Below are 22,169 nucleotides of genomic sequence, written 5' to 3' on the forward strand. Positions count from 1 at the left end.
GCTGAACATTCCTCTGTATCATCTACTCTACTGTTGATACCTTTTAGTGTATTTTTAATTCTAATTGTTGTGTTTTTCATCTCTATTTTGTCCTTTGTATATTCTAACTCTTTGTTAAACTTCTCACTCTGTTCATCCAATGTTCTCCCAAGTTCTTTGATTATCACTGTGATCATTACCTTGAACTTTTTTGTTTGTTTGTTTGCGGTACGCGGGCCTCTCACTGTTGTGGCCTCTCCCATTGCAGAACACAGGCTCTGAACGTGCAGGCTCAGCAGCCATGGCTCACGGGTCCAGCCGCTCCATGGCATGTGGGATCTTCCTGGACCGGGGCACGAACCCGTGTCCCCTTGCATCGGCAGGTGGACTCTCAACCACTGCACCACCAGGGAAGCCCTACCTTGAACTTTTTATTGGATATATTATTTCCACTTCACTTAGTTCTTCTCAGATTTTATCTTGTTCCTTTGTCTGGAACATATTCCTCTGTTGCCTCATTTTGCTCTGTTTTTATTTCTATGTATTTTGTAGGTTGGTTATATTTCCCAGTTTTGGAGAAGTGGACTTATGTAGGAAATATCCTATGAGGACCAATAGCACATTCCTCTCTGATCATCAGAGTATATGCTCCAGGGGTACCCTCTATGTAGGTGGCGTGGGTCATTCTGTTGTGACAGGCTGTCTACTGTGGCTGGCTCCCAGTGCAGTTGGTTGCCAGGCCCTGCCTTGTGTAGAGGCTGCCAGCTGCTGGTGGGTGGCTGGGTCCTCTCTGCCTGGCTGTAAGGACTTAGTGGTCCTGGGGTTGGCATTCACCTACTTGTGGGTTGGGCTGTGGCCCAGGGGGTCCCAGGCTTGGTGTCTGCCCACTGGTGGGTGAGATTCGGCCCTGGGTCTAGTGCTGACCCATTGGTTGACAGAGCTGCGTCCTGGGGTCTCTGGCTGAGAGGCCTGGGGCTCCCAGAGTTTGTGTTCACCCACTGGTGGGTGAGGCTGGGTCCGATGGCTGGCTGTGGGGTCCCAGGGGTCCTGGGGCGAGTGCTATCCAACTGGTGGGTGAGACCATGTCTTGGGCCCTCTGATGAGAGGGACTGAGTCCTGGGGCAGCTGACATCTCAGGGGGTCTTATGGCAGCTGACCTGCTGGTGGGTGGGGCTGGGTCCCTTCCCAGCTAGCTGCTTGGCCTGGGGCATCCCAGGACTTGTGCCAACCAACTGGTGGACAGGACAGGTCCTGCTGATAAGCTAGAGGAAGGATTCCAAAATGGCACTTGTTAGTACTAGTGTCTTCATTATGGTATGAGATCCCAAAACTGTCTGCTGCCCATGTGTATGTCCCCTCAGTGAGTCCCAGCTGCAACTTGCCTCTCTGGGAGGCTCTCCCAAATCAGCAAGTGGTTATGACCCGTGCTCTTTTCACATTACTGCTTCTGTCCAGGGTCCCATAGTGTGTGAGATTTTACGTGTGTCCTTTATGAGTGGAGTTTTTATTTCCCACAGTCCTCTGGCTCTCCTGAAAGTAAGCCCCACTGACCTTCAAAGGCAAATATTCTGGGGGCTCATCATCCTGGTGAAGGACCCCCGGATGGGGTGTTCACTGTGGGGTTTGGACCCCTTGCTCCTTGGGGAGAACCTCTGCAATTATGATTATTCTCCCATTTCTGGGTCACCTGCCCAGGGGTATGGGTTTTGACTATCCCATGACTCCACTCCTCCTATCCATCTTGTTGTTTCTTCTTTATATCTTTAGTTGTAGAAGATTTTTTCTGCTAGTCTTCAGCAAAAGACATCAGTAGCTTCTCTTTAAATAGTTGTAATTTTGATGTGCACATCGAATGAGGTAAGCTCAGAACCTTCCTACTCTGCTATTTTGGCCAATCCCTGAGGAATTCTATTAAATCTATAAGTTAATTTGCGGGCCATTTTTTTCTTTACAAATTGAGTCTCCCAATTATTTTCCAGATTTTCTCTTATTCCTTCAGTAAAATGTCATAACCTTATACATTCCTTAATAGATTTATCCCATAATATTTTCTGCTATTTGTTTCTCTTGCAAATGAATCTTTTTTTCCTGTTAGCTTTATGTGTGTGTTGTAAGGGTTATTGCTGACGTTTATGAAAGTTACTGATTCTTGCATGTTTATCTTCATTGAATTCTCTTGAACTTTCATCTTACTTCTAATAGCTAACAATGTGATTCTCTTGTATATGCCTAGTAGACTTCATACACAAATAATGACAATTTTGTATTTTTTCATAGATTATTACATATCACTTTTTTTTCTTTACTTACAACCGCCAATAAAATGTTGAAGACTAGTGGTGATAATAGGCATCCTTTTCTTGTTCTTGACTTTAATGAGAGTGTTTCTAGTATTTCACTATTAAATATGATCCTTGATTAAATATATTCCTATTAAGTCTCTCTGGTGAACACATCCTAATGTGACTCCTCACCACACACATACAATGAGTCACACCTTTGTATCATCTCCATCCCTTGAGTATGCATAGAACCTGTGACTTGCTTTTAACCAAAAGAATAAAGCAAATGAAATGGGCTGTTTCTCTCATAATTATATTATTTAAGACTGTCTTCATGGACTATGGAGATAGAGATTCTACTGCCAGCCTTGAGGAAGCAAATTTGTGAACTGTCTATGTAGAGGGCTATGTGGCAGAGAACTGCAGACAGCCTCTAGGACATGAGGGCATATTCCAGTCTCCAGTTTCCAGCCAATAAAGAGATGAGTCCTTCAGTCATACAAACACAAGTAACTGAATTCTGCCAACTCTCTGAATTAGCTTGGAAACAGATTTTCCTCTAGTCAAGCCTCTAAATGAAAATACCTTGATTGCAGCCTTGTGAGACCCTGAGAAGAGGACCCAATTAAGCTGTGCCCAGACTCCTGATCTATGGCACTTGTGAGATAATAAGTGTTTCTTCTTTTTCTCTATTTTTTAAATTGAAGTATAGTTGATTTACAATGTTGTGCTAATTTCTGCTGTACAGCAAAGTGACTCAGTTTTACACATATATACTTTTTTTTAATATTCTTTTCCATTATGTTTTATCGGAGAAGATTGGGTGTAGTTCCCTGTGCTATACAGTAGGACCTCATTGTCCATCTATTCTAAATGTAATAGTTTGCATCTACTAACCCCAAACTCCCAGTCCTTCCCTCCCCTCCCTGCTCCCCCTTGGCAACCACAGGTCTGTTCTCTATGTCTGTGAGTCTGTTTCTGTTTCATAGATAGGTTCATTTGTGCCATATTTTAGATTCCACATATAAGTGATATTATACGGTATTTGTCTTTCCCTTTCTGACTTACTTCACTTAGTATGATAATCTCTACTTGCATTCATGTTGCTGCAAATGGCATTATTTCATTCTTTTTTATGGTTGAGTAGTATTCCATTGTACACATATACACCACATCTTCTTTATCCGTTCATCTGCTGATGGGCATTTAGGTTGTTTCCATGTCTTGGCTATTGTGAATAGTGTTGCTATGAACATAGGGGTGGGTATAATTTTATCTGGGTATATGCCCAGGAGTGGGATTTCTGGATCATATGGTGGTTCTATTTTTAGTTTTTTGAGAAACCTCCATACTGTTTTCCACAGTGGCTACACTAACTTACATTCCTACCAACATTGTAGGAGGGTTCCCTTTTCTCCACACCCTCTCCGACATTTGTTATTTATAGATTTTTTTAAATGATGGCCATTCTGACCAGTGTGAGGTGGTATCTCATAGTTTTGATTTGCATTTCTCTAATAACTAATGATGTTGAGCAACTTTTCATGTGCTTACTGGCCACCTGTATGTCTTCTTTGGAGAAATATCTATTTGTTGTTGTTCAGTTGTATGAACTGTATATTTTGGAGATTAAGCCCTCGTTGGTTGCATCTTTTGCAAATATTTTCTCCCATTCCATAGGTTGTCTTTTCTTTTTTTTTTTTTATGGTTTCCTTCACTGTGCAAAAGCTTGTTAGTGTGATTAGGTCCCACTTGTTTACTTTTGTTTTTATTTATATTTCCTTGGGAGATTTACCTAAGAAATTGTTAGTACAATTTATGTCAGAGAATATATTGCCTATCCTCTCTTCTAGGAGTTTTATGGTTTCATGTCTTATGTTTAAGTCTTTAAGCCATAGTTTATTTTTGTGCATGGTATGAGGGTGTGTTCTAACTTTGTTGATTTATATGCAGGTGTCCAACTTTCAAGCACCACTTGCTGAAGAGACTGTCTTTTTCATATTGTACATTCTTGCCTCCTTTGTCAAAGATTAACTGACCATGGGTGTGTGGGTTTATTTCTGGGCTCTCTATTCTGTTTCATTGACCTGTATGTCTGTTTTTGTGCTAACACCACACTGTTTTGATTACTGTAGCTTTGTAGTATTGTCTGAAGTCTGGGAGAGTTATGCCTCCCACAATTTTTTCCCCCCCTCAGGACTGCTTTGGCAATTCTGGGTCCTTTGTGGTTCCATATAAGGTTTAATATTATTTGCTCTAGTTCTGTGAAAAATGTCATGGTAATTTGATAGGGATTGCATTAAATCTGTAGATTGCTTTGGGTAGTATTGCCATTTTAACAATATTAATTCTTCCAATCCAAGGGCATGGGATATCTTTCTACTTTGAATCATCTTTAATTTCCTTTATTAATGTTTTATAGTTCTCAGTGTCTTTCACCTGAAAGACTTTCACCAAGTCTTTCACCTCCTTGATCAGGTTTATTCCCAGGTATTTAATTAATTAATTTATTTTTTGGTGCAATTTTAAAAGGTATTATTTTTTTACATTCCCTTTCTGATCTTTCATTGTTAGTGTAAAGAGATGCAACCAATTTCTGAATGTTAATCTTGTATCCTGCTTCTTTGTTGAATTCATTTATTAGATCTAGTAGTTTTTGTGTGGAGTCCTTAGGATTTTCTTTATATAGTATCATGTCATCTGCATATAGTAACAATTTTTACCTCCTCTCTTCCAATTTGGATACATTCCATTTCTTTTTCTTGTATGATTGCTGTGGCAAGGACTTCCAATACTATGTTGAATGGAAGTGGTGAGAGTGGGCATTCTTGTCTTGTTCCAGATTTTAGTGGGAAGGTTTCAGCTTTCCATCATTGAGTATTATATTGGCTATGGGTTTGTCATAAATGGCTTTTATTATGTTGAGATATGTTTCCTCTATACCCACTTTGGTAAGAATTTCTATCATGAATGGATGTTGAATTTTGTCAAATGCTTTCTTGAAGTTGCTAAATTTAGATAAAAGGAAATCCTGCTGTTTACAACAGCATGGCTGGACCTTGAGGATAATATGCTAAGTGAAATAAGTCAGATGCAGAGAATCATGGTGTGTGATCAGCTTTTGCTCAATTCCCTGATTAGCTGATGTCTTGGAATCTCAATTTTCAGTTTTCTGGTTCTAACCAGTCTGGGGGCTGCATGCTAGAGGCATAATGATGCAAGTAACTTCTGGTTAACTTACAATTGACCTGGTGGGGGTTTTAGTATCTTCAGAACAACTTAGGAATGTGCTTCAGACTTATCTTTACCTTTGAAACAGAACTAGGAGTCTTTGTGACTGAGTTATTATGTTTAACTGTTTAAGTTACAGCCATAACTGCTTAAGTTATGGTTACTCTCCTGCCTGAATCTCCTATCTTTGTTTCTGCATTCTTTGCTTCCCCAAACATTAACTGCTAAGGCCTATTCTTTGTTCTACATGGAGGGCCTAGGAGGTCATGGTGTATTTCTACAGCTGCTTTTCCCAATCAACAATTAGCAGGGACACAGAGGATTCTGTCACCGGGAAGGTCCCACAGGGTCTTTCTCAATTTCAATGTGGGAATTACATGTTCTTTAAAGGCTTAATAGAAACATTTTTTGTTTGCAATTTTCTTCCCAAAATTAATTGATGAATTTGTGTGTCTGCTTGGTTTTGATGATTTGAGCTATCATTTATTATTGGTTTATAATTTTATTATATTGGAATTTATTGACATGTTACTTTTAGCTTTCCCCATGGTCAATTTTGTGATGGCCCTGTATATAGTTGAGATGTATCTTTTCTATATCTTGGATTCAAAGTTCTATTTATACATATTTACCAGCTCCTTAAATGTGATAGTCAAATCCATTAAATCCTTGCTTTTTCTTTTGCCTACTATATCTACTGATTTTTCAGAGAGAGCCAGATAATTTAAAAATCATTTTGATTACTCTGTATGCAGTGTGCAATTTTTTCAATTGTAAGTTACCTCAAATCCTTTTAGATTTAGAAACAAATCTATAGAATGTAGTCTTCTGTGAGTTTAAATGAGGACTGGAGGCTTTCCCTCCCCTTTTCCATAGTTCATAGATTACTTTGCAACCAAACGTGCTTCTATATGTTCTTCCAACAACACCAGAGTGATATCTAAGGAGTCAATACTGTACCAATCAGAAAATGACTCAGGAAACATTAGTTGGTCAACCTCAGCCTTTTTCTTCCCTTAAAAATATGGATACACTGAAATTTGTATAAACTGCCACTACTGAAAAAGAATACCTCATTTAGAATGTAATGAAGGTCAAACATCTGTCTGCCTTGCTCTCTTTTAATTATGGGCAGTGCCATACCTTTATGGGTATAGGCATTTAAATGTGCCACACACACACTGTGGGTTTAACCCCTATGGGAGCAACACTTTAATTATTTTTGCTGAACAAAGAAAAATAATACCTGGATTTCATATTACAAACATGAAAAATGACTACCTCACACCAGTCTATAGACGCATCAGGGTTGTTGCAGAGTTTCCTGTAAAAGCATTTCACATCTTGATTCTTCACTTCTGGACCAAAGAGTTCCTGTACGGTCGCATAAAACTTGTCATAATCAATTGCATCTGCATTGTAACAAAATACAAGAACATGGTCATAAAATTCAAAGAAATATATTGCATTTTTCAGCTGCTTTTTTCCCCTTTTCTAATCTATTTCATTATTTCAACCTATAAAAACCATATTCTTCTAAAGTTTAAAGATCTTTTCATGGGAACATAACTAGGCTCTTGGCTAGAATATTACTTAGAAGAAAATATTTTACTTTGGTGTTTAGTATCTCCTCCATAGATTTTGTCTCAATTATTTTAGGCATTTTGTTCAGGAATACAAAGATAAGAAAATGAATTACTTCTTTCCTATTGGGAAAAAGTTTTACTAACAGGAGTGTTTGCTAGAGCTAATCTTGAGTGGAAGATAGAAGTGAGCAAAGAGCAATTTTTTTTGTTGTTTTTTTTTTCTTGCCAAAATTTTATTATTTTATTTTTTACATGATATCTTTAATTCATCTCAGCATAGTTTTACATATGATGTAAAGTAAGGGTGTTTCATTTTGGATTTTCTAAGAAACAGACCCCAAGACAGATGCAGAATTGCAAGAGATTTATTGGGGGGAAACTCCTATGAAAAAGGAAGAATGGGAGCAGGAGTAAATGATGAGAGACTTCAGATCATAATAGAGTTCTGATACATATTAAGGGAAAGATAGGTGAATTCATTCAACCCATGAAAGACAGGTCTCCATACCAGTTTTCAACAGGACTCCCAAAGATCCTGAGCCTTCACTTGCCCCTCACTCCCTCTTAGGTATCAGCAAAGGTATTGTTACTGGAAGTGGTGTGGTAAGAACATACCTGCAGGTTCCTTGGTTCCTAGGATTCTCCTGACCCTACACCCTTGTAATTCATCATTTTCCACACTTCATCTAGATCCTTTTAATGCAGAGCCCATTCAATAATGTTCTTCGTATCTACCGTCATTGTTTGGGTACCTTCCATCTTTCTCTTTACCATTTGCAGTTGTACTGTAATCTTTGAAAGGCTCCAATCTCTTTTGCACTATCTCTTCTAAAATCTCTCCCCTTGAAATAATTTTTATTAATGTCAAATTTCCTAAAGCTTTGGATAATATCCGACTTTGCCTGACTTTTTATCACTAGCTGCCATGCTGCCATATGCTAGACAGAGTAAAAAAAATCTGGACTCTAGCTTTGTCAATTATTGATTTTTGTGAGCCACACTAGTAACTTAATATCTCTGACTTTCCACTTTCCCATCTATTATATGGGCAAAATTAAAATCACTACAAAGAACAATTGTTGATTGATTCTTTGACACTGTAAACAGACATGCACACAAACCACACCATTGACTGAATATTGATTTTGAAAAATTTTGTGATTCACTGGGGTATAGCTATTAAGTCTCAGGACCAGAAGGAGTTAGACACAAATATGCATTAAGCAACTGTTATGTGTCAGAACTGAGCTAGACAGTGGTCTTAGAATGGAAAACTAGATAGACAAGACCCCTTCCTCTGTAGTTTACATTCTAGTGGGAGAAACAGAAAATCAACAAGTGAACAAAATATTTACAGATTGTGACAAGCAAGACTAATTACTAGAGATAAATCCAATCCAACGTTTGGATTAGTGGTTATCTGTGTAAAAGAGCATGAGAGAACATTCTGGAATGATAGAAATGTTCCCTGTCTTGATCTGGTTGGTAACTACAGGTATGTTTACATATGTCCAAATTTATCGAGTTATACACTTAAGATTAGTGCTCTTTCTGTGCTTTACTGTATGTAGGCCATACCTTAGTAACAACTTGAGAATCATTAAGTATAGAGTGAGATAAGTGCTCAAAAGGAAACCAATAGGGAGCTGTGACAGAACTATCTAGTGGCTGGTGTGTGGGGGTGGACCCGAGAGAATCCCTTTCTAAGGACAGGTAAAAATAAATAAACCTGAGACCTGATAAGCAAAAGGAGTCAGCCATGTGCAAAGGTAGACAAGAGGATTTTAGGCAAAGGCTGACAAACACAAAGACACTGAGGCAGGAAAGTGCTTGGTGCATTCTGGGAAGGTCAGTGACATGAAGTATAGTGAGGACTGGGGAAAGTACCATGAGGTGAGAGCAGAGAGGAAGGAGGGCCAAGCTAGAGTTAGAAGTTTGTATTTTATTCTAAGCATAATGGTGAGATATCACTAGAGAGTTTGAAAGACACTGGTGGCTGTGAGGAGATAAGAGTGAAAGCTATAAAATCACTGAGGGGCTCGTGCATTTAACCCGGGTTTCAAATGTGGAGGCTTAGGCCAGGATGATACTGAGGGTGATGGTACCTGAGCTGCCATGGAAGTCTCATTTATGCCTGCTTTCTCAACTTATTATTATTATTTTTAGGCCACGCCCTGCCACATGTGGGATATTAGTTCCCTAACCAGGGATCAAACCCATGCCCCCTGCATTGGGAGCATGGAGTCTTAACCACTGGACCACCAGGGAAGTCCCTCAACTTAATTATTAATAACACCCCTTTCACTCTTGAAAGTGTCATCAACTGGATGATAAGTGGTATAGGCATCAAAGAGATAGCACTGAGATGGTGAGATATGGTTGGAAGTAGAATTGCAAGACTTGCTAATAGCTTGGAAGTTGTTGGGGACAAAGTTGTGATTGAAGGACAGGCTGGGTTCTATTGTAATGGTTGCCATTCGGAGTGTTTGCCCTCCCTCTCTCACAGGGCTATTTGACAACATCTGCAGACATTTTTTGATTGTTACAACCAGGGATGGGGTGCTACTGACATCTGGTGGGTAGAGGCCAGAGATGCCACTAAACATTCTGCAATGCACAGGATAGCCTGCCCCACCCCCGGCCTCACACACATACACATATACAGAACAAAGAATTATCCAACCCCAAATGTCAATGGTGTCAAGGTTGAGAAACCCTGTTCTAGAATGACACTCAGGTTTCTAATTTCAAAACTCAGCAGATGTTGGTGCTATTTACCAAAACAGGGGCAAATGAATAAGGACCATAATTCTTGGGGAAAACAAACCATTCAATCTTGGTCATATTAAGTTTGATATTCATATGAGAGATCCAAATAGCTTAGCTGTTTTAAATTCATACCAACTAGTACAAGATAGGTGTCTCGTTCTAAATGCCACTGGATGAGGATGATAAGACTTTCCTTTCCTGGGATGATTTTAATCCTATTGGGTAATTGACAAGAAGATTTAAGAACAATATTGTACAGATGAAATCCTGCAACGTACTTGGTATCATTTTTGAGGTAAACAACTATTCTATTAGAAATGTTCTCTCTAGTTCTTAGCTTCCTGCCTATGGTGAGAGGTAGACATTATTGTCCTGTATTTATAAGAGAATATGAATGTATGCCAGTATTAGCAGTCTGATCAAAGTTCAGATTACATTTCTCCCTTCTCAGCCTTTCAGTTTAGTCCCTGTCATAAAGGTAATTTATCTAGCAGTACTTAGTTTTGATCAAATCTAATATATATACATATACATATAAACTATACTATAGTACATTATAGTATAATTATAATATAAAATATTATAAAACATATATCTATATGTCTATAATATATATATATATGTTCTCTCTCTCTAAATATATATATATGTATGTGTGTGTGTGTATACAAACATATATACTACAGAAGAAGGAAATTTTCAGTGTGGCTTTGTAATTGCAAGCTTGTAAATGTAAGCAAGGTTAACTTGTTAATTTAGCACACCTTTAAGGCATACTTCCTGGCTTCAGACCCTGGGCTAACCCTGGGGTTACAAAACCTTCAAAACACTCACAGTTCAATGCAGGAAAGAATGGGCAGGTATTTAATACTCACATGTATATAAATTTCTGCAGCTTAAGATTAGTAGATATATTCCTTGTGATGTCAATAAAATGTGTCAAAAGTTCTAAGGATGGCTTTGCTTAGGGAAAGTTTGGAAGTTTTTATGAAGAAGTGATATTTGATTTGGGTCTTGAAAAATGAGCAAGAGCTTATAGGCACAAAAATGGGAGGAAATGCACTACACATTGCAGGGATGACACGTGCAAAATCAGAGTCGTTAAGAGTTTGCCATGCTTGGAAATGCTGAGAGATTCATGTTAGGGCAGAGGTGCATGAAGGGAACTTCCAGGAGCTGAAGCTGGAAAGGTAGGTTAAGGGATGACTGTGAATAGACCTGGATGCCAAGTTAATGTATATGGAATTTAAGAGTGAGCTAATAAGCCAGGAATGTGGCAATTCAAAACAGATTTTTAAAGGAAAATCTCCCTGCAGAAGTATACAGAAAGGAATAACTCTTGGCAAGAAGACCATTATATCAAGAGGCTGCTATAATAACCCAAGAGTGAAATACCAAAAAATAGTCAAAATTTATACCAAGACACCTGACTTAGGAGACTAGGTAGATGATGTCTCTGCTAGAAGACTGAGAGACAACACAGGCAAAGCTCAAGAAAAAAAGAGGCAAAGAAAGAATTACAAGAGGAAAAAGTAAGAAGAGAGTGGTGTGATGAGAGACACTGAAGGAGAACATTTCTAGAAACAGTGGCAGCTAACTGTTAATGTAGTAAAATGGCCAAGTAAGCTGGAAAATATAAACAAGTTATTGAATTTGGCAGGTGAATACCTAGGTAAAAAGCATTTTTTCAGCAAAGTGATGAGGGAAGCCAGACTTGAGTTGATTGAAAACAAAGTGGTGACACTATGGGGAAATTTAGTGGAGAAGCAAAGGAAAGACATACAGCTTAAAAGGAAAAGAAAGTCAAGGTCAGGACCATGGTTATAATCTTAGTTTTAATTTTAGTTTTAGAATTTTAGTTTTAGAAGACAAAGCCAGTGGAAAAGGAGGTTTTGCAGTTGTTGCAGCAAGATGATAGCTCTGGAGGGGAAGAGGGCTGGAAGAAAGTGGAAGAAAGGACAGGTGCTGCTTCAGGTAATTTGGAAGTGGAAGAAAGGGAATTTGAGAGAATTCTTGCCTTTTGGCTTTGCTTTCACTTATGATGTTGGAAGCTTGACTGAATGGAGGTGAGTTCCTGTAGAGGATTCAGAAAAAGTGGCAAGGGTTTGGAAAATCAGTTATACAGAGAGTTAAAACAAACTGACTAGGGAAAAATGAAAGCTTATTGAGTAGTTTAGAAAGCCCAGCCAAATTCTCTGTCATCTAACAAAAGCATATCTGAAAGGTCTGAATCAGCTGTAACACTTAGGAATTGAATGACTTGAGAGATGATTTAACCGTACCTCTCATTTTTTAACAAATAAAATGGGGATATAGCAATAATGGTAGTAGTTGTCTATTAGAATTGTTATGAGAAGTAATTAAATTATATTTATTAAAGTGACTTGTAAATTCTTAAATGCTATTCAAATAATACCATTTTGGGTTTGAACACCCAAAGTCAACAGTTTCACTTATTCATGACTATACAACCTGGCATATTAAAAGGCTGGCCATGCTGACCCTTTAGCAGTTATGTGGGCCCTGCTTCTTTCCTCACAACAGCAGGATTTGTTCTGTTAGCCTTTTATTCTGCTGTTAAGCCTTGCTATTCACTGCTGTCCTCAATGCTCTGAAGCTACACACTACACCACTCCCCTTCAACCTTGACCATGGAGCTGTACTTTCAGTTCTGTGTTGGTATCTGCTGCTAATGATCCTGGCAGACAATTGTTCATTGTTTCCCTTACCTTCTCATGCTTGAAATTATTCTAGCTTAAAGACGCAGGGAGAGACCCAGAGAGTGAATCATGGTAAGGTAGAAAACTTTGCCTTACTTATAAAAGTCTTTATGATCTTTGATATCGTTAAGTAAAGAGATGGCAGGTGGCTCATGTGGCTTGCTAATGGTCACTATGCACTACTGAGAGTCCCAGGGCAATCAGTGAGCCATCAAATGGTAGATCCCACAGAAGAACGCTTAAATGTCATTTAATCCAACCCCCTAATTTTATACTTGAGTCAACTAACATTCAGAAAAATGAAAAGAGCTTCCTTAAGTCCACTTAGCTATTCAAGGACAGATTCAGAACGAGGACTTGAGGCCCCCCATTCAATGTCTTTGCTATTAAGCTATGTTGCTTCTCCATGATGGCTTAAAACTTTTCCCAGGTCTAATCAACGGACCCAACTGGACTGCCCTGTGATCACTGATCTTACCTTCTTTCTGGATAAAAAAGCCAGCTCTTTCATCTCTTTTCTGGGCTGCTATACGTTCAACCAATTTTTCAAACCCTCCCAAGGCTGTCCTGAAATTGCTAACCTGAAGTGCAAGGTTGAAATGTTTTTCTTCCCTGATATCCATAGGGACATAGGGAATCTTTTATTTCTGTCCAGAAATAACAATGTAAATTGCCAACTTAGAAAACTTTCCAGTTGTTACAATGTCTCCCTGTTACCTCAATTTTTGCCCTAGGTCTCATTCCTTTGATCTTAAAATCCCATACTGTGGGTAGGAATAAGAGTTGCTGCCACTAGGATGTTAGCAGGGAGAAACACTGACTTTGGTCTAATGCATTTCATACAGGCAAACATTTCAGTAAAAATCCTGACCTCATAATGTTACCAGTGTCATGCATATGGTCCTCATTGCATCATAATATATCTGTAACATCATCCTTCCTTCATAAGGAGGAGATTGAGATTTCTTTCCCCACAAATTGTGTGTGTGTGTGTGTGTGTGTGTGTGTATACACTGCCTGAGAGGGAAGAAAAATGGGTAAAGACCAAGTAAGGAAACTGGTGGGGATAAGTCAAAGGACAAGGGTTAGGGAGCACAGAGAAGGCCTCATTAATGGAAAGACATCTGGGCACAGACCAGAGGGACGTAAGGTAGCAAGCCATGTGGGTAAATGGTAGAAGGGTGTTCCAAGAACAGAAGGCATAAAGTCCTGAGATCAAAGTGTGCTTCACGTATCTGAAAAACAGCAAAGAGATCATGTGACAGGGGTGATGTGGGATGGGGAAGAGAAGTGGGGAGATAAGGTCAGAGAGTCGGGGGTCAGGGAGCAGATTTGTAAGGACAGTCTATACAGTAATCCCTAATCTACTATTGAGTAGAATACTGATATGATCTGATTCACAATTGAAAAGGATTGTTTTAGCTGCTTTGTGGAGGTAAACTGAAGGAGAGAAAGAATAGAAGCAGGGAAACAAATTAGGTGGCAATTTCAATAATCCAAGTAAGAGTTAATAGTGGTTTAGATTAGGATATTAGTGATGAAGGTAGGGCTAAGATGTCAGATTGTATGAGGGTAAATATGACAGAATTTGCTGATAGATTAGATGAGAGTGTGATAGCAAGAGAAGGATCAAGAATAACTCCAGGGATTCTGGAAGGATAGAGTAGTTACTCATTTTTGGGGAGGAAGTCAGTGGGAGGAGCAAATTTTGGGGGAAGAATTAAGAGTTCAATTTGGGATGTGTTAAGTTTGAGATGTCTATTAGATAAACAATTGTGGAGATTGAATACTCAGATATAAAAGTCCAGGGTTCAGGGGAGAGCTTGAGAATCATCAACATTTAGGTGGTATTCAGAGCCACTGGACTGGATGAGATCTCCTTGAAGAAGCAAAATAACTGAGGACCAAACCCTGAGCATGCCAGTGTTCAGAGGTCAGAGTGATCAGAAAGAACCACTGACAGAGACTAAGTAGGAGTGGCCAGTGAGGTAGAAGAGCCAAGAGAAAGGAGTATTTCAGAAACCAAGAGAAGAAAGTGTTTTGAAAAGGAAGGAGACATTGGAAGGACTATCAGTTTACTCAATAAAGAAATTGCATGGGAAGAAAAAAGAAGGAAGGAGAACCTGCAGGTTAAAAGGAACTTTAAAGACACACCAACTAGTCATAGTATGTGGACTGTATTTAGATCCTGACTCAACAATCAAACTGAAAAATAATTCCAACATGTCTGAGATAATTGGAAATTGGAACACTGACTAAGATATTTGATGATACTGAGAAGTTATTGTTCATTATTTTAGATGTAATGAATATATATTATATTATATTATTGTTATGTGATATATTTTAGAGTGTGAAATAAAATTCATATTTTATGGCAAGACAAGAAAAATTTAAACATAAAATATTTCTCTGCCCTTTGGCCTCCTCTCTGTCCTCTACTGTGCATTGTGTATCTGCATTATGCATTGACCAAACCTTCCCCATCAGTAGAAATACCTGAAAGAGCAACATTCTCCTAGCACCAAAAAAAACAGCCCCTTAAAAGATAATACTCCTTTTTCATCTTGTAAGGGGCCACAGTGACGCTTAGATCTGAACTGTGTAAACTGTCAATAATATGTCATTTAATGTACAACCCTCTGTCTCAAAAAACTTCACAAGAACTGTGCCTTGATTCTAACAGGCGGAAAAGTTCTTGGAGCTTTCTCAGATACTGTTCCTGGGTTATAATTCTCAAATTTGGCTAAAATTGAAATTTTCCATTTCTTTCATAGATTGACTATTGATTAAGTTTCATTGACAAGAGCTACATACTGAAGTATTTACAGATAAGCGTTAAAATACAAAGGAGTGGCAAACTGTGCCGAATACTGATGATAGGCTATATAAGGTGAGGACTGATGATTAACCATTGGAATGTGCATTATGGTGACCTTGAGAAACACCATCTCAGTGGAATGGTGGATCAAAGAGAGGGTGGGAGGAGGGACTGTGGAAACAGCAAGTATAAATGCATATTATGGCAGTGGCTTTTGGGAACATCTTAAAAGTATAAGCTGGAGCAATTCACAATTATTGTGGCCATTTTTAGAGCTACAGGATGCAGTGGTACCTGTATTTTCTCAATTGCAAAAATGATATAACCATCAGTTTAAAGAACTTAAAAGATATCACTCATGTTCCCACCCCTCTTACAAAATTGTTGATTTTAGAATATTTCCTTCTAGGCTCAGGCCACATACTTTGATAATTGTATGCAGTTTCAATAGAATCATGCACATTATTTAAATATTAATGTATTCTTTCATAAATCTGTCTCCATGTTTCTAATATCCTTCATAAGTATATATTTTTTCTTTTCCATCTATTTTTCTCAACCAAATATTTAATTATTTTATTAATTGCTTTTTTACATATAAATGATTGTGAAGGTGATTGATATAAAAATTCAGAAGCAAGCACACATCTAGCTGTGTAAGGAAAGAAATAATATTGCCACTCTTAGAGAAAGACTCTAGTTTAAAAAAAAAATAGTTGGAATGATTTCCCTGAGCTATTTGGCTTCAGCTTCTATGAGTCATATAAGATCTTGTGTGTGGAAGTCAGTGACCAAGGCCATGACATAAGGCCTATAGTTAGGTCCTCAGCTGGTCTGTGATGTGGCCCAGGCACCAGATATCTGGTAGAAATTCTGCCAGAAGCAATAGGTTGTTCTGCTTTTTCTGCTTCTGAGTTCACCCTAGTCAACTCTAGTTATCAACATAAGTAAGCGAAGGACCCCTCTGGAGTGAAATGAGAATTCTTGACTGGTGCGTGTGGCAGGGCAGGCAGGAGCTTCAACATTGCATGATGCTGGCCAGCCAGGTACTGCTAAGAATCTGGGCCATGTTCACCCAGGTATTTACAAGATAAAAAAATAATACAAGAGCAGAAGATACCTTGATAACTCTCCTCTGCATGTCTGTCTCTTGAGTTACAGCCAAAACCGATGTCATATATATCAGGGCATAGCTGTCATACTGTTATTTCCCTTTGCCATCACTTTGGAAATTCCCTTATCTTTTCTCTTTTATCCTATATCTTACTTTTCCAGGGTTTATTCCCTCATTTTGGTGGCTTGCATCCAGAAATAGTTGCCTGGAAGATAAATGTTTGATACCTTACCCATCTGAAAATATTCTTAATCTTCTTTTGCATTGAATGATATTTGGGTAAGTATAGAATTCCAGGCTGGAAATTGCTTTATTTCAGTGTTTTGAAGATAACATTCCACTGTCTTTTTGCTTCTGGTGTTGCTATTAGAGGAAGTCTATTTTGATCAGATTTTGTTGCTGATTATAAGCTATTCTGATCTCTGATCCTTTGTACGTAACTTATTTTATTCCCGACCCCCCCACCTCAGGAAACCTATAAATGCTCTCTTTGTCCCCATTGTACCAAAATTTCACTATAATGGGTACTGCTGTGGAGAATATATGTATATATAGATACAGATATATATAGATAGAGATATAGCTAGAGATAGATATACATTAATCATAACTTCACTAACCAGTTCCTTTAAGAAATTGAATGATTATTCTTCTATAACTCCTTTGTCACCCAAACTCTGCTTTACAGAGCAAGATTATAAATGAGATTCCATTTTTTAGAAAATACTAATTAATTATTTATTTGGCTTCATCGGGTCTTAGTTGCAGTAGGCAGGATCTTTAGTTGCAGCACACAAACTCTTAGTTGTGGCATGTGGGATCGAGTTCCCTGACCAGGGATCGAACCCGGACCCCCTGCATCAGGATCACAGAGTCTTAGCCACTGGACCACCAGGGAAGTCCCAAGATTCCATTTTAAAACAAATGTATGTATTTGGGGGGAGGGGAATGTGGACAGGTACCCAATTTTCATTAAACTGATCCCTACATCTCACACATCTGAGAAGTTGTATGCACAAAGAGAATTGACATTCAGAACTTGAAGGTATGCCAGATTTTCTTTTTTGAAAAAGTTCAATATCATTCACTAACTTATGTTTCCTAAGGCCAGAAATTGTTCAGATATATTTGGCCAGATTTTCTTCAAGGCTTTTTCTGCTTCTCACTAGGAATCACAGTTCAGACATGTCAGGGAAGGATTAGTTCCAGCCCTTGGAAGGAGATTACTCAGTTGAGTAAGGGTCGAAGAGTCCTCTTAGCTGACATGTGCATGACACAGAAGGCTAAGTGTTATCAGTGAATCTGAGCAAGAGTGGCAGATAAAAACTGTCTCCATTCACACCCTCATACTTTGTAAAAGATTTTTTTTGGAATATGAGGGTTGTGATGATTTAATGCTCCAGAGTGGGAAGGTATTAAAATGGCCTTCTTTCTGTCTTGCCAGAGGCTCCACTTGAGGAATCCCCCCATTCTAGAAAAAGTGCTATACAGCCCATGTAGGAGGATGGGCTGAGAAGTGGAGGCACTGAGAAACCGATTCTTCACAGATGAGTCTATTCTCACCTTCAAAATACTTAAGAGGAGGCAGGTTCATTAAGAGGTTGAGGAGACCCTTGGTGAGCACTTTAGAGAAAAATTTTAGAGTAGTTAAGTGGTCATAACTTTTATCCACTTCTTTCTACCCAACTGGCACTGAAGGGGACAGTCTGTGGCCAGTTCTCCAACAGCAGGCCACATCCAGGTTTTGGTAGGGCAAGGATGCATACATATTTCCAGAGGGCCGGATGCAAGACTCTGAGTAGAAGAGCCAAGCTGTGTCATCTTAGCACTGCCTGTAGGGTCTAAGGGCCCCTAACCAGGATCTGAGAGGTAGACCCAAGGAGCCGACTGACAGAGGCATTGTCCCTGTTGAGGGAATTGTGGGAGAAATATCTCCAGTGACCTCAGTCCTCTAGAGATCCCACAAATCACCCCAGGAGAGAAAAACACAGCATTAAAAATCTGCTATAATCAGAGGGCACCAACATCAGATGACAACTTTATCAATCAAGGAAGATTTTTCCTCAAAATCTCAGAGGGGGGCCCAGAGCAGCATCTAAAGGTAGTGGTCAAGGAAACAGGAGAAGCTAAGTTTGTTGTTTCCTCAACCCCCATCCCCAGAAGTTCTCCAGGCTACAGCAGGCTCTGTTTTGGAGGATTGACAGATGAGTTTTCCAAGAGTTTTAACATTTCATTATTACAATGTTCTGGACTTTATATTACTTGAAAGTGAGCAGAAAGGCTTTGAGAACTGACAAAATGTCAACGAAGGGCAGTGAAGAATAAGTGGAAAGAATATATCTGAAATGAGTACTGCCAGAGACAGTAAAGTTACTTTTTGCTTGCACTATACTGAGTCCAGCTCACTCAGTAAATCGGTTACATTTGCAGACACTGTACTTCTCCTACTTTGAGAGAGTGAGATGCAGGCATAATTGGCATAAGCTTTTTACTGTACTAAAATACACATCACATAAAATTTACCATTTCAACCATTTTAAGTGCACAGTTCAGTGGCATTAAGTAATTCACGATTTTGTGCAACCATCACCACTATCCATTTCCAGAAGTTTTGCATCATCCCAAACTGAAGGTCTGTACCCATTAACCACTAACTCCCCATTCCTCCCTCCCCTCAGCCTCTGGTGACTACTATTCTACTCTGTCACTGAATTTGCCTATTCTAGGTACCCCGTATAAGAGGAATCTGTAATATTTGTCATTTTGTGTCTAGCTTATTTCACTTAGCATAATGTTTTCAAAGTTCATCTATGATGTAGCATGTATTAGAATTTCATTTATTTCTATGACTGAATAATATTCCATTGTATGTACATAACACATTTTGTTTATCCATTTATCTGTTGATGGACATTTGGTCTAGTTCCACCTTTTGGTTATTGTGAATACTACTGCTATGAACACTGGTGTACAAATACATGTTTCTGTCCCTGTTTTCAATTCTTTTGGCTATACGTCTAGGAGCAGAATTGCTGGATCATATGAAAAATCTGTGTTTAACATTTTGAGGAACACCGAGCTGTTTCCACAGTGGCTGCACCATTTTACATTCTCACCAGCGGCACAGCAGTGTTCTAACTTCTCCACATCCTTGTCAACACTTTTTAGTTTCTTTGTTGTTGTTGTTTTTATTTTTTGATAATAGTCATCTTAGTGGGTGTGTGGTTTTGATTTGCATTTCCCTAATAACTAAAGATCATCTGTTCAAGTGCTTATCAGCCGTTTGTATGTGTATCTTTGTAGAAATATCTATTCAAGTCCTTTGACGATTTTTGAATTGGGGATGTTTGGCTTTTTGTTGTTGTGTTGTATGAGTTATGTGTTCTGGATATTAATCCCTTATCAGATATATTATTTGAAAATATTTTCTCCTATTTTGTGTGTTGTCTTTTTACTCTCTTGATAGTGTACAAACGTTTTTCATTTTGATGAACAAAAGTACAATTTATTTTTTCTTTTGCTGCCTATGCCTTTGGTGTCATATCCAAGAAATCATTGCTGAACCTAATGTCATGAAGATGTTTTGTTTCTTCTAAGAATTCTATAGTTATAGCGTTTAAGTTTAGCTCTTTGAGTCAATTTATGTATCTGGTATAAGGTAAGGTTCTAACTTCATTTTTTGCATGTGGATATCCAGTTTTCCCAGCACCATTTATTGAAATGTCCTTTCCCCACTGAGTAGTCTTGGCATCCTTGTTGAAATCTCTATTCATTACATAGTCTGTCCTTATGCCAGTACTGCACTTGCTTTTTAAGTTGTAGTATTTTTGGCATTATCCTACGATTACATAATTCTGAAAATGAATAGAAACATATATCATTACTGACAAAGTGAATAATATTTGTAGTATCATTACCCGTTTCTGTCGAGTATAATAAATAACCTTAACAGTTCATTGTATTATAAAAATAAATCTATCAAAATTCTTAAACATTTGCCAGAAGCCTCTTATTCCCTTTTTTCTCCTTCATTGATATTATTCCTCTTGCTTAGGCATTGCCCTGGACTTTACTCTAAAGCCAAAGTCCTTTTACTAAAATAGCCAAGAACCTGCATTATCTGGCCAATCACTGCTCACCTACTTCTCTGCCCTTATTTCATAATTCTCATTCCACTCCAGCCACATTGGTTTCTTTGTTTTTCCTCCAATATGCCAAGCACAGTCCCACCCCATTACATCTACCCTGTACCTGCAGTACTCAGTGAGGCTATCTGTAACCACACTGTACAAAATAACAACCTCTCCCCTCCCTCCGAAATACCCTTTCTCTGCTTTACTTTTCTTTATGTCACATTTCACAACACTACATATGTACTTATTTGATAATCATCTGTTCTCCTAACACCACCAGGATGTAAGCTTTGTGAGAGCAGGGACTCAGCACCAATGAATGAATGAATGAATGCTTTAGGAAAGAATATGAGTCCTCCTTCATTCATTCAACTAATATTTATTGAGACCTTACTGTGGACTAGTCAGTAAATGCCATAGACATTAAACAAACAGAACTTGTTAAATGGTTGCATAAATCTAAAACACAAAATTAAATGAGTTTTTTAAAGAAGTGGGTAAGTCAGTCTCACAGACAAATCCAGACTGGAAGCCTTAGTGACAAATCAAGATTTTAAGGACGGAGCACACTGCCCCTCAGCTATTGCTCAATGCACCCTGACGATCAGATTTTACCCCCCAAGGAACTTGTAATGGAGGTTCACTGAGGCTAGTCATTCTCTACCGATCTTTTGAATGGAGATGGGAGGAGGCACACACCTTCGTGGAGGGCCATTACTTTGCCCTTGCACAGACCCTGTGCTAGCCAGCAGTGCCCAGGAAAGGCTGCAGGTCTGGCTAGGGACTGCATCCCCTCGGGCCCTTTTGGGGCCTGTGCAGAGGCAGCAGCGCAGCCCTGCAAAGACTGATCAGTTCTCGGACCTGTGCTTGACTTGCCCTCTGTTTTCACTGTGTAAAAGGCCAGAGGAAATGTGCTGCTTCAAGTATAGCACCACCTCTGCACCTGCTAGATATGGTCTGGAGCTTGAGGGCGCAGCCTGGGGGGTCGCCACAGTGAGGGCCTTAGCGACAGGGTGTATCCACTGCTACTTCAGGGAGGACATGAAGGACAATATGGTCAGGCCTGGGGTGTGGCCTGGGTTTGCATTAAGTGTGCGACTCCGTTTGGCAGCGGGTCGTAACAGCTTCCTGGGGAGGGAGAAGCCAAGGACGGTGTAAACCCCTCATGAGCACGTGGTGGGCCAGGAGCCCATAAATGTTCCTGAATGAGTCGGTGGGTGGTGAACGCCAAGAGGGCTTCCAGCTGGGTGGGGGAAGCTGCGGAGTGAGGAATCACGGTGGTTGATGTGCCTCCCGTCTCTCACTGACTGGGCGGGTGGGGCCGGGGTACCGGAAGGGGGCGAGGGAAGAGGAACCTGGAGAGCAGGGACTCCGCTGCCTGCGAGAAGGGGCGGGGCTACAAGGCGCGTCGCGGCGGGACTACAATGGCGGGAAGGGGCGGGGTTACGAGGCGCGCCGGGGGCGGGGAAGGGGCCCCGAGCGGCATCTAGCTGCCCGCGCATTGGCCGGAGTGGGTGACGGATACCTCAGAGCG

At 39.5% G+C, this 22,169-nt stretch overlaps 2 protein-coding genes across 2 annotated transcripts in view; one reads left to right on the forward strand and one right to left on the reverse strand.

Moving 5' to 3' along the window:
* The window catches only part of WDR64 (WD repeat domain 64), a gene marked incomplete at both ends in the record, with an annotated part of 149,248 nt that extends 136,058 nt beyond the window's left edge, over positions 1-13,190 (reverse strand). Inside the window, 2 exons of the mRNA XM_082666678.1 lie at positions 6,774-6,904; positions 13,046-13,190. Of these exons, the coding sequence (XP_082522804.1) occupies positions 6,774-6,904; positions 13,046-13,190 (276 nt within the window). The remainder of the gene's footprint in view (positions 1-6,773; positions 6,905-13,045) is intronic.
* Positions 13,191-21,919: 8,729 nt separating this feature from the next.
* The window catches only part of OPN3 (opsin 3), a gene marked incomplete at both ends in the record, with an annotated part of 58,251 nt that continues 58,001 nt past the window's right edge, over positions 21,920-22,169 (forward strand). The window contains 1 exon segment of the mRNA XM_082650589.1: positions 21,920-22,145. Coding sequence (XP_082506715.1) covers positions 21,920-22,145 — 226 coding nt within the window.

This window comes from Grampus griseus, assembly GCF_964374135.1.
Source record: "Grampus griseus genome assembly, chromosome: 1".
NCBI classification, from domain to species: Eukaryota; Metazoa; Chordata; class Mammalia; order Artiodactyla; family Delphinidae; genus Grampus; species Grampus griseus.